At 43.0% G+C, this 13,053-nt stretch overlaps 1 protein-coding gene across 1 annotated transcript in view; it reads right to left on the bottom strand.

Annotated features, from left to right (window-relative positions):
• The window catches only part of LOC145396747 (splicing factor 3B subunit 3-like), a 37,609-nt gene that overhangs the window by 16,620 nt on the left and 7,936 nt on the right, over positions 1-13,053 (bottom strand). The window contains exons 3-5 of the mRNA XM_080270032.1: positions 12,556-12,690; positions 6,446-6,651; positions 5,647-5,769 (exon numbers count right to left, since the gene is read on the bottom strand). Of these exons, the coding sequence (XP_080126158.1) occupies positions 5,647-5,769; positions 6,446-6,651; positions 12,556-12,690 (464 nt within the window). The remainder of the gene's footprint in view (positions 1-5,646; positions 5,770-6,445; positions 6,652-12,555; positions 12,691-13,053) is intronic.

Raw genomic sequence — 13,053 nt, 5'->3', positions numbered from 1 at the left:
TCAACTCTACCAGCCATCTCCTGAACAACTCCAGTTCTCCTTCGCACTTCATCATTTCGCACTCGATCCATACGCGTCACTCCACACATACTCCTCAGACACCTCATCTCCATTACATTCAAACTTTTCCTCTCTGCTACACCCATATTCCATGTTTCAGCCCCATATAATGCAGTCGGTACCACAACACCCTCATACAGCCTTCTCTTTACATCCATTCTAAGCGAACGACATCTAAACACTTTTTTCATTCCACCCAGCACCTTACCTACTTCATTCATTCTAAACTTCACTTCTGCATCTATTCTTCCATCCACAGCAACATGTGACCCTAAATATTTAAAACACTCTACCTCCTCAAGCAACTCACCATTCAAAATTATATTCATCCCCCTACCATCTACCAACCTCGTACACTTCATCACTTTACTCTTATTCTCATTTACTTTCAATTTCCTCCTTTCACACACCCTTCCAAACTCCTCTACCAACTGTCTCAATCTCTCCTCTGAATCAGCCACCAGTGCAGTATCATCTGCAAACAGCAGCTGCTTCAGATTCCACTCTCCACCATCAACATTCACCAGACTCAGACCTCCACCTAACACTCTTGCATTCACCTTCCTTACAACACCATCCATATAAATATTAAACAACCAAGGCGACATCACACATCCCAATCACAGCCCCACTCTCACGGGAAACCAATCACTCACAGCATTTCCCACTCTTACACACGCTCTACTATTTACATAAATACTTTTCACCCCTTTTAGTAACCTACCATCAAGTCCATACAATCTTAAAACAGTCCACAAAGCCTCCCTATCAATTTTATCATAAGGTTTCTCTAAATCCATGAATGCCCAAAACACATCCTTGCCTTTCGCTAAATACTTTTCACACACTTGTCTCACTGCGAACACCTGATCCACGCATCCCCTCTATCTCCTAAAGCCACATTGCTCATCACCAATCACTCCCTCTGTACGCTCTCTAACTCTCATAATTAACACTCTACCATACACCTTACCTACAACACTCAACAGACTTATACCCCTAAAGCTAGTACATTCATACTTATCACCCTTGCCTTTATACAACGGGACCACACAAGCACTTGCCCAGTCAACTGGCGCCATACCTTTCACAAAGCACACATTCAACAATCTTACTAACCAGTCAACAACAGTCACTCCACCACCCTTCAGGCATTGCACAGCACACCCATCCATACCTGCAGCTTTCCCTGTTTTCATCTCCTTTACTGCCTTCTCCACTTCCTCCTTCGTGATCAAAGAATCATTCAACTCTCCCACCACATTTATTCCTTGCACCCTTTCATCTGCCACAATCTCAGCCACCCTTTCCTCCTCTACATTTACAATCTTTCAAAATACTCTGTCCATCTCTTCCTTACTGCATCCATCTCAATTGATATCCTTCCATCCTCTGCTTTTACTCCTTCCCAGACTCTCCCTTTTGCACCCTTTTCACCTCCTTCCAGAACATTTTCTTATTGTTGAAAATACTCAGTCAGTTGCCTACCCCACCTTTCACCTGCTGTCACTTTAGCATCACGCACAGCCCTTCTCGCCCTATTCCTCTTTTCCTTATACCTCTCATATGAAATAGGGCGGTGAGCATGGAAGCAAAAAAAAGCCGCTGCATGATAGTATTGTGATACCAATTCTAATGTAAGGAAGTGAAGCTTAGACCTTGTTGGAAGGACACAAGTCAATGTTATTTGAGAGAAGCATGTGGAGTTACATGGAAAGGCAGACTGACAAACGAGGAAGTACAGCGTTGTGGCGTGGATGTGGATGTGATTGAAAGCATTAGGAGAAATACACTGAGGTGGTTTGACCGCATGGAGAGGATGGAGAGCAAAAGACTAATGAGGAGAGTGTATGAGAGTGTTGTGGAGGGGGGGAGAGGGAGGGGGAGCCCAAGGGAGAGATGGAGTGGAGAGGTATATGAGAGAGGAGGATGTGAGCTGGGGGGAAGGCAGTGAAATGGCAGGGGATAGGGTGACACGGAGGCGATTTGTTTGTGGCCACCTCTTACAAGATTGAGGTGGCAATAGATAAATAGATTAGCTCCTGTATGGACAATGCAGTTACCTTGTTCACTCAGGGTACACAGTACCACCACATTTAAGCTCCTCGTCAGCACCAAAATGAAAGGGTTATCAAAGTGAATGCAACAAATACTGTGAAATAAGTCTGCAGAGTACTGTGGGTAAAGTATATGGAAGAACTGTGATTGAAAAACTTGTCAGAATACCAGGTGACTAATGAACAGAGTGGTTTCCTGAATGGTATGGAAATTTTGGACTAAATATTTGAAGAAAGGCTGATAGTAAAAGGGACATGTGGACTGCAAAATATTTCTGGATCCGGAAAAAGCACATGACAAAGAGATCAAGGTGGAAATATTGATGGATTACAAACATACAATGTGGCAAATAAACTCCTAAATAATCTTAAGAACTTTTACAGTGGTAGTAAAGCAAGTGTGAGAGAAGATGGATAATTTAGAGAGTGGTTCAATATTTGAGTAAGATAGGGATGTGTGATATTATTATGGCCGTCAATAAATTAGTATATATAGATGGGGTAATGAGTGTCAAATCAAGAGTTACAGAGATAGGTAAAAAGCTTGTGGCAAATGTTGACATGTGGAATATTTAAAATCTGATGCATACAGATGATGCTGTGTTTCTTTTAGAGATGCACTGATACCAAAATTTTCACCAATACCCATACCAACACCACAAAATTGGACCGATACTGATACTACTACCGATACCAGTGAGCGAGGGTGGTCCCTGCCGTCTGAGGACTGTGGCAGGGCTACTAACCTGTCTCCTTCATCTCCATGGTGGCAGATGTGGCTCATTGCCAAAGAATGTACTGTATTACTACACACCATGTACTCAATATGATACTAAATAATTGGATATTACCAATAATTTAGTCTTCATCCCTATAAAACATCCAAATTCTATTTAACATAACTTCCTGTGAGTGATATGCTATGAACTAAATTCCTTTTAAGTATCGGTAGTATCAGGAGAAAATCAGCCGATACCAATTCCGATATCAATACTCTAAAAACGGGCTGATACCATCGATGCCGATACCGATAGATCGGTACATCTCTAGTTTCTTTAAAATAGTGGCTGGAATCTTTATAGTGTGACTGGTTCAGCATTTTCAGAATGTCGGTAAGCAAATGCAAAGAAAGAGTACAACAGGTGTTGAGAGAGGTAACTTAAAGTAAGATTTGTTGCTGAAGAAAGACTGGATGTGATGGAAAAGTTTACGTACCTAATTTTATTGACAGACAAGAGAAGTAAACTAAGTGAAGGAAGTGGAGATAAGTGTGGACCACAGACATAAAGAGGGAGCATTACACCCAAATTACTCCAGCGCTAACACTAATCCACTCACTGAACACCCCATCGACTTTTACAGTAGAAATGCTTCAATCACCATTACCATCATCCTGACCTTTTCCTTTCCACGCAAAGAAGGGGTGAGATAGGGCCAGAGAGCACACTGCCTGAATAAAGGAGAACTAATCCACAACATTCAGCATTCATCATTGTTCATTAAATCCTGTGTTGCCCCGTGATGGTTGTACGAGCCAGGGACTGGCCAAATTGGTCCCTGACATTTAAAATGAAAGTGGCCAGCATCACTCATCCCTGAGAGGCATAACGTGAGCAATAAACCCCAACCATCCCTTGGATATAAACCTGAATCGGCAATAACCAACTGGAGTGCCATAATTACTCACTAAACCACGAGGCGCCATAATTTGGTTATATGGTTACCACTCAATTAGTAAATGGTTTCCTGATGTACAGGAAACCATCTGGCTTGTCACTCAGTGTAGAGTCACCAGTAGACAGAAAGAAGAGGAAAGAATGAAGGAAAGAAAGACAGAAGAGGAAGGAAGGAAAGAAGTAAGGAAGAAAAAAAGGGCAGGCATCCAAGAGCAGCACTACATCAAGTGAGTGGATGGTGAGAACACCCCACCTGCCCATAGAACATTAAAAAAAAAAAAAAAATCTTTACGGCATGCACTTTAACTTTCACACCATAACTATGTACCCCCTACCACTATCCCTCCCTGTTCACTGTCATCTGCTTAACAAGATCCTAACAAATATCTGACAGTACTTCTCATATGTTTTCCTCAAATTGCAAATATTTTATTCACCCATCTAGAATCCACCTTGTTAATTACACATCTGATATTTAGACACATTTTACCTCTTCTTTCCTTCATTCTTTCCTCTTCATTATGCCTGTGGGTGACTCTACACTGAGTGACAAACCAAATGGTATCCTGTACACAAGGAAACCATTTACAAAGCTGGGTGGTAACCATGTAACCAAATTTTGATGCCTGGTGGTTTTGTGGGTAATTATGGCACTCCAATTGGATTGAGTTGGTGAAGGTTTATATCCAAGGGATGGTTGGGGTTTATTGCTCATGTAATGCCACTCAGGGATAAGTAAGGCTGGTCACTTTCATCTTACATGTCAGGACCAACTTGCCTAGCCCCGGGATTCTACGCTTCATATGGGGTTAAGTAGGATTGGATGAAGGATGGATGGATTTACCTCTTCTATCACTATTCTTCATATACCTTACTCACAATACAGTACAAAGATTTATCCATCCATCCATCATCCAATCTTATGATGCCCCATGAGGAGTTTGGGAGCCCAGGACTAGACAAGTTGGTCCTGACATTTAAGATGAGAGTGACCGGCCTTACTCATCCCTGAGTGGCAGTACATGAGCAATAAACCCCAATTGGAATGCCTTATTTACACACTAAACCACCAGGCGCTATAATCTGGTTATATGGTTACCACCCAGCATAGTAAATGGTTTCCTGGTGTACAGGAAACCATTTGGCTTGTCACTCAGTGTACAGTCACCCATTAGGTAGGCAGAAGGAAGAGGAAAGAATGAAGGAAAGAAAGACAGAAGGGGGAGTGTAAAGCCACCCATAGGCAGAAGAAGAGGAAAGAATGAAGGAAAGACAGAAAAGGAACGAAGGAAGAGAGGAAAGGGCAGACACCCAAAGCTGCACTACAACTAGTGAGTGGATGGTGAGCACCCCCACCTACCATCCACAATATATATATATATTTTATAATTCATTTAGGTCACCTTTACTCTTATACTTGGGCACACCGGAAGATTTCCTCCACTCCACCAAAACTGCCTCTCATCCTGGTTCTCTGATGTGTTTCACACCAACAGTTCAATGAACTCTTTCCAACAAGTCATTATCACCATGATCATTTTCACTGTCATCATAGCAGATTATTTTATTCCCCTAAATGCGATTTCATGTTGAAGTACAATAGCTCCCATGGTCTAGTGGGTTAGGGTACACACTATTCATCAGAGAAGGAGTTTAATCATACTCAAGGGTCAATGGTTGACATCAAGGTCATGCGGCCACAAAATGATACAAGCTTCGATTAAAGTCCTCTAAACAGGAGAAATGGCTCAGTCCCTCACCAAGTCAGGAGCTCTTGGCATCAAAACTGCATCATCACCAATCATCACAAAGGGAGGAGGCATTAATGAAGCGAAACGTGATGATGAACATACCGATAACAGTAGATGTAGCCACAGTGGACATGGCGGGGACTGAGTTGGTAGTCTTTGGCTGTCCCCACCAATAGGAACTGCTGCTCCAAGTCAGGCTGGTTGGCAAATTTCACCAGTGCTATACTGTAACACAAACACACACAAGTTAGAACATCATAAAGATGTAATGTACATGGAACTATGGCTGGCAAACTTCAAAATATACATTCACATAATACCAGCTGAAAGACAAATGTACAAAGTACAGTAAATCCTTGTCAAAAGTTGCTTAATTTGGTGTTCTTTGGCTACTAAGTCCTCATTAAATTACAAAAAAGAAGCTTATCAAAATTCCATTGCTACATAAACAACCAATCAGTCAGTTCTCCCAGCTGACACTGTCAACTGTGGAGAAAATACTGATATCTTGGAACACAATCCTGCTTGAAATGAAGAATACCTGCATAATAATAATGACATCAATACCACACTGGGGTGGTTTGGACATGTGGAGAGGATGAAGAGCGAGAGACTGACGAGAAGAGTGTATGTGAGTGAGGTCGAGGGGGGGAGAGGGAAGGGGAGGCCAAGGATGAGATGCAGGGATGGAGTGGAGAGGTATATGAGAGAAGGGGGTGTGAGCTGAGAGCAGGGCAGTGAAATGGTGGGGAACAGGGCAACAAGGAGGCGATCTGTTTGTGGCCACCCCGTACGGGATTAAGGCGTCTGGCAATAGATAGATAGACAGACTAATAACAATAATGATGATGATACATCACAAATGACATGGCAAAAGAGGGAGGTCAGTTATCAGTCTCACCTGAAGGCTGCCTCATTCTGCTCTAATCTCACAGTATGGAGAGTTTTGCCCTGAATCGGCTCCATCACGCGCACCAATGATGCCCACATGCCTGGTCCAGCTTTGGGAGCTCCAAACACTGAGTCTGGAAGATCCTCTGACAGTAATGCCTCAGCCATCCTTTCTGCCACCTCTGCCTCCTCCTCACCAGCAGCTTCACGCAGCTCCTGCAAGTCGTTGCACATGATCCAATTACTACAATTACTACCATGTGTTGTATATACTGGCGCTGCTCCATTATTAAAAAATAAAACAAAAAAATACAAAAAAAATCTATCACAACCATCCAGCATCCAACCCTTTCTTTCTGCATCAGGAATGTAGTTGTCTGGGGTTAGGCTCCTCAGTCCCAACATGAGAGGTGAGTCACCAGTCACCCTCCATAAATGACATCATGTGAGTGATGGATCCCAGCCAAATCTTGGACCTGCAACCCTATGGCCAATATTCAGCTGGGGATCCTTAACCCACCAGACCACCAAACACTAACAATCCACATAATCCCATCATTACAGTACTGCATACACACATGCTGAATATACTGTAAATACAACATCCATACAACCATGAATAAACACCAGGGTATAATATCAGAAATCTTCTGGTGTGTCAGATAATGAAGTTTACAGTCAGGTCCAATACCAGATAACCAATACATGCAATGCACACCCAAGTGCCCAAGCTGACAGAGTAATCACTGCCTACATCTAATATAATGACAAAAATACAAAGCATTCAAATTCCTTTTTTCAAGAAAATAATTTGGCCAGATACTAAATCATACCATTACAAAAGGCAGCTCAATGCGCCCCTTTGAAAATCTCTCTGGTAAAAGCTAGAGAAAATTATACTGAACTCATTATAGCTTTAACTAAAAATTGCCATTTTTCACTTGAATGCTGAGCTGTAACAAAAAATTAACACTAGAATACAGTGCTTGTTACAAAGATGTGCTCTAGAAAAGATGTAGAATAACAGTACTGTCTTCTGCCACTGAGCTACAAGATATAGCCTAAGCCACAAAAAGATATTATCACAAAGTTTCCTTGGACAAACTACAGATCATACCACCATCCAAGTTAATAGCTTATCTGATGTCCTTCTCAGCAATACTGGTTGGTATCTGCCAGATAAAAATAATATACAGTAATCCCTCCAATATCCGACGTAATAGAGCCATAGGCAGGTCCGGATAGTGGTCCTGTCCGGATATTGGGCCCCAGCTTATGGACTTGTACTTATGGACCCTAACTCTGAAAAACACCTATACAACTCCCTCTGGACATGCATTGCACCTATTTAAGACCCAAATCACACCAATAAGGGACATAAAAGACTGAAATAAATGCAAAAGAACCATAAAATGAGGTTTTAGAGGTGAGTTTATACAATATTAAACATTCTGGGTACTTACAAGTCCCTTGCTCCTGGACTGGTTTGAACCGCCAGTTTGCAGTCCACAGTTAATCCTCTACACTCTAAATTCTAATTTCTTAACACTGCACAACACTGTATATTCCTGTGTGTTCTAGTGGCAAGGTATTGCAGTTTATTCACTGTTTATTCACAAAAAACAAGCACCTGTGGCTTGCACTGTTATGAGTATCTGCTCTCCATCGGAGTTAAGCTGTGACTGTTGATGTTGGTGGGGTAACAGAGTTGCCAGATCGCAACAGCCACATTACCAATCTCCTCAACTTTCATTGTCAAATATAACTTTTCATTACCAAATTCGTAAAGCTAGCATATATTCTTCACTAATTATATATACAAGTGGAAATAAATGTAATCACTCTCCTTATAACTAACACCATGTTGATTATTTTCACACTATGTAGGGTAGCAGATTGATCAGAGAGAGCAAACAATCCACCATCTCCATCCTGTGTATCCTCATACATGTGAAAAATCCATTTGGTAATGCATTATTCTAATTCATTACCAAACGAATTTTTCATTACCAAATTGGCCCACACTTGGTAATGAAAAATACCAAATGGCAACCTGACAGGGGAGGGGGGAGGGGGAGGAAGGAAGGGGTGAAGGGACCATGGTGTAACAGCTGTTCAGCGCCAGGCGGGAATTTCAAATTATGGGAGGGAAAAAAGTCAGATTTTTTTCTAATTTTTTGCGGTTTTTGGCCCATTTTGGGAATATTGGATCCCATGAGGATTATGTCCAGTTCGTGGGGATGTTCGGATAATGGGCGTTCGGATATTAGAGGGATTACTTATACCCCTGGGGGTAGGGTTTTTTTTCAAGAATACTCCCCCTTTATCCCTGCTTGTCATAAAAGGCGACTAAAAGGGTTGGCGGAGGGTTAGTGCCCCTCCCCGGAAAACAACTAACTAAAATAACAAACAAGAAGCCTCGGACAAGGACTGACCAAACGATGACGACCAAGGACCGGACAAAGGACTTGGTAATGGGTACATGGAATGTAAGAGGAGCGAATGATGAGGTGAAAGAGAGAGAGATTGTCCAGGTGCTTGAGGGTGCGAAAGTGGATGTATGTGGAATAACTGAAACAAAATGGAGGGGAGAAAGTGTGAGAGAATGGGAGTATGGATGGGGTATATGTGCAGGAGTAGGTGAGAATGAGAGGGCAAAGGAAGGAGTATGTATAGTTGTGAGTAAAAGATGGAAGAAGAGCATAAGACAGTATGGATCAGTTGGGTCAAGGATTGTGTGGGTAAAGTTGAAAGTTGGAATACAAATGTAGGCGATTGTGTGTGTGTATGCGCCAACGCAAGATCGTGCTAGAAGAGTGAGAGAAGAGTTCTGGACAAATGTAGAAGTGTGCAGGGAAAAGTTTGGAAGGAATGAGAGTGTTTTTGATCGGTGATATGAATGGTAAAGTTGGGAATGTGAAGGTGGATGGAATAGTTGGTGAGTGGGGTGTGCCTGCTGAGATAGATGAGAATAGGAGTGCGTTAGTGGACATTTGTGCTGGGAGGGGGTTGGTGATAACCAATACCCTCTTCAGGCATAAAATGATCCACAGGTATACATGGCGAGTGATGAGAAGGGTGGGTGGTGAACTGAATGACAGGAAGGCAATGACTGATTATGTGTGTGTGGATGAAAGGATGCGAAGATGTGTAATGGATGCAAGAGCTTATAGAGGTTGGGGGAGTGGACTTTCTGACCACAACTTGGTGGTGGCCAGAATCAAGGTCCAATTAGGATGGAGAAATAGAAGAAGGGAAAGACAAGAGGAAGGAGTAGTTGCAAGGAGAGTGGAAAGGTTACAAGAGGATGAGAAAAAGGCAGAGTATAAGAGAGAAGTGGAGGAACGATTGGGCAAATATGAATTGGAGCAGATGGGAGACGTGGAAGGTGTGTGTAGGATATTTACAGAAGAAATATGTGCAGCATGTGATGTGGTGTGTGGAAGGAAGAGAAGACGGAGGGGGGTGCAAGGAACAGCGTCGTGGACTGAAGAGGTGAGACAGGCTGTGGCACAAAAGAAGAAAGCATACAATGAATGGATGTGAAATAGGGGCATGGAAGAAGTTGAGAGGCAGAAGAGAGAGTTATATGTAGAAAGAAAGAGAGAGGTGAAAAGATTAGTAAGAGGGAGTAAGAAGAGAGTGGATGAGGAATTTGGAAGGAATTTGAGTGTAAGAAAATGTTCTGGAAAGAGGTGAAAAGAGTAAGACAGGGTGGAAGTCAAGTTAGCAGGGGAGTGAAAGATAAAAATGGTAGATTACTAGTGGAGAAGGGAGAAAAAGTGAGCAGATGAAGAGAACACTTTAAGGAATTGTTGAACAAAGAGGATGGAAGTAATGCGAGTATAAGTGGCTGGGGAATGGCTGGGAGAAGGAGGGAGGTGAGAAGACAGGAAGAAATCAGTAGGATAGAAGTTGTGGAAGCAATGAAGAAAGTTAAATCGGGGAAAGCCCCAGGAATTGATGGAGTGTGTGGTGAAATGCTGAAGCATGGGGGAGAGATAGTAGTAGACTGGATGTGGAAGATGTGCAGATTGGCCTGGGAGGAAGGTAGAGTCCCGGATGATTGGAAGTCAGGTATAATTATTCCCTTGTACAAAGGAAAAGGGGAAAAAGAAGTGTGTGGTAATCATAGGGGCATTTGTCTTCTTAGTATAATAGGAAAAGTGTATGGTAGGATACTTATTGACAGAGTTAGAGAAAGAACAGAGAAATTAGTTGTAGAAGAACAGGGAGGCTTTAGGAAGGGAAGAGGTTGTGTAGATCAGATATTCATTCTTAGATCTTTAGTGGAAAAGTTTCCAGAGAAGGGAAAGAAGTTGTATGCGGCTTTCATGGATTTGGAGAAAGCATATGACAGGGTGGATAGACAAGGATTGTGGAAAGTGTTAAGAATATATGGAGTAGATGGGAAGTTGTTGAATGCTGTGAAGAGTATGTACGATGGTGCTAAGGCTGCAGTGCGTGTGGATGGTGAACTAAGTGAATTTTTCTCTTTGAAAGTTGGGTTGAAACAGGGATGTGTCATGTCTCCATGGTTGTTCAATCTGTACATGGATGGGGTAATAAAAGAGGTACAAGGTAGGGTAGTGGATGTTGGAGTTGCCATGGTGAGAGAGGATAGTGTTTGGAGACTCCCTGTACTGTTGTTTGCAGATGATACTGTGTTGTTGAGTGAAGACGAAGGGGAGCTGCAAGGCTTGGTGGATAAGTTTGGGAGAGTGTGTAAAAAACGGAATCTAAAGGTGAATGTAGGGAAGAGTAAAGTGATGGTCTTTGAGAGAGGTGAAGTCAGTGAATGTACAGCTAGGTTGGATGGTGAGGAATTGGAAAATGTATGTTTAAGTACAGTACTTGGGTAGTGTGATGAGTAAGGATGGAGGTTTGGAGGGTGAAGTGCTTGAAAGGGTACAGCAGGGAAGAAAGGTTGCTGGTTCCTCGAAAGCAGTGATAAGAAACAGGGAAGTGAGCATAGAAGTGAAAAAGTTACTACATGACAGTATTGTGATACCAACTCTAATGTATGGAAGTGAAGCTTGGACGTTGTTGGAAGGACACAAGTCAAGAGCGAGGGCAGTGGAAATGAGTTATTTAAGAGGAGCCTGTGGAGTCAAATGGAGAGACAGGCTGACGAATGAGGATATAAAGGAGCGTTGTGGTGTCGATGTGGATGTGATAGAAAGCGTTATGAGGAAGACACTGAGGTGGTTTGGCCATGTGGAGAAGATGGAGGGTGAAAGACTGACGAAGAGAGTGTATGTGAGTGAGGTGGAGGGGGGAAGAGGGAGGGGGAGGCCGTGGATGAGATTGAGGGATGGGGTGGAGTGGTATATGAGAGAGGAGGGTGTGAGTTGGGAGCAGGGGAGTGAAATGGCAGGGGACAGGGCGACTTGGAGGCGATTTGTTTGTGGCCACCCCAAACGGGATTGAGGCGTCTGGCAATAGATAGATAGACTTTGCTAATCCTCACCCTGCCCTAAGGAGGAAATGGAGGTCCATATTGACGATGACAATGATGATGATGATGATGATTTTCCTTTTCCTTTTTTCTTGGGCATAAAACTGATAGCCATGTCTAAGAGGCCCAGCAATCCTCCTACATGCTACACATATTCACTTGTCATCATTTTAGCACTAGTATTCACCATCCATACTGAATAAATGTTTTTGGCTAACACCAAGCATCTACCCAGCCAACTGTCCTCTACATCCCTGCAACACGTCCCTCTCACTGTGTCTAACATACCAGTCTATCAGCTACCCATTCTTCTTCTTCTTCTTCTTTTTTTTTTTTTCCCCCCCCTACTGTCCTATGCATCACACTGATATCACCACTTTGACACTAGTACCCACTGTCAAAAGTGAATATATGCCAAGGCTTTCTGATTCAGAACTGGATGCAAGGGTGTCTTTATGAGACGTTGATAGATAAAGACTTTTTTTTCCTTCATCATCATCAGCCAGGCCTCCTTTCCCACCTCTTCCTTTCTAGTCAGGTAGGGTCCAGAGAGCCAGCAAAATAAGTAATCAAACAGTTTCCTACCCCAGCCTAGGATCAAACTCATGTATTTTTCAACACAAGACACGTTCTCTGGCCACCTGGTCACCATTGCACCTCACCTCTGCCATCTGCATCTTGCGTTGTCTCTTAGTGTCCTCGGTGTAGGCATTATGGTCACTCTCAATCACAATCAGGTGGCCGCTCTCAGGGTGGATCACAAACTTCCGTGGAGTGTACTCAAGTGGGTGCGATACCTGACAAGCAAGAGGAGGTCAATAAAAATGGGAGGAGGAGGAGGAGGAGGAGGAGCCCAAGGCTTATCTGAATATGAACCCAGTGGACTGCAGGCCAAAGTTGCCCTTCTTTCATAGCCTACTATCCTCCTTTCAGTTGATGGGGAGAAGAATGAGGAATATTGCTATTTGTTGTTGTTGTTGTTGTTGTTGTTGTTGTTGTTGTTGCTGCTGCTGCTGATCTTGTTGTTGTTGTTGTTCTTCCCTGGTCAGTCTGGCTGGGCAGACCCATCAACCACAGGTAAACACCAGCCTTCCCATGTCTGGCAACACCTTGCTAAGGTAAGAACAGGGTCCCACCACATGGCAAGGTGTGTAGAAAAA

The sequence above is a fragment of the Coenobita brevimanus genome, chromosome 39 (assembly GCF_032717465.1).
Source record: "Coenobita brevimanus isolate Jiangsu-jjx chromosome 39, ASM3271746v2, whole genome shotgun sequence".
Lineage (NCBI taxonomy): Eukaryota > Metazoa > Arthropoda > Malacostraca > Decapoda > Coenobitidae > Coenobita > Coenobita brevimanus.
Note: the sequence above shows the minus strand (reverse complement) of the source record. Positions and strands in the feature narration are given on the sequence as shown.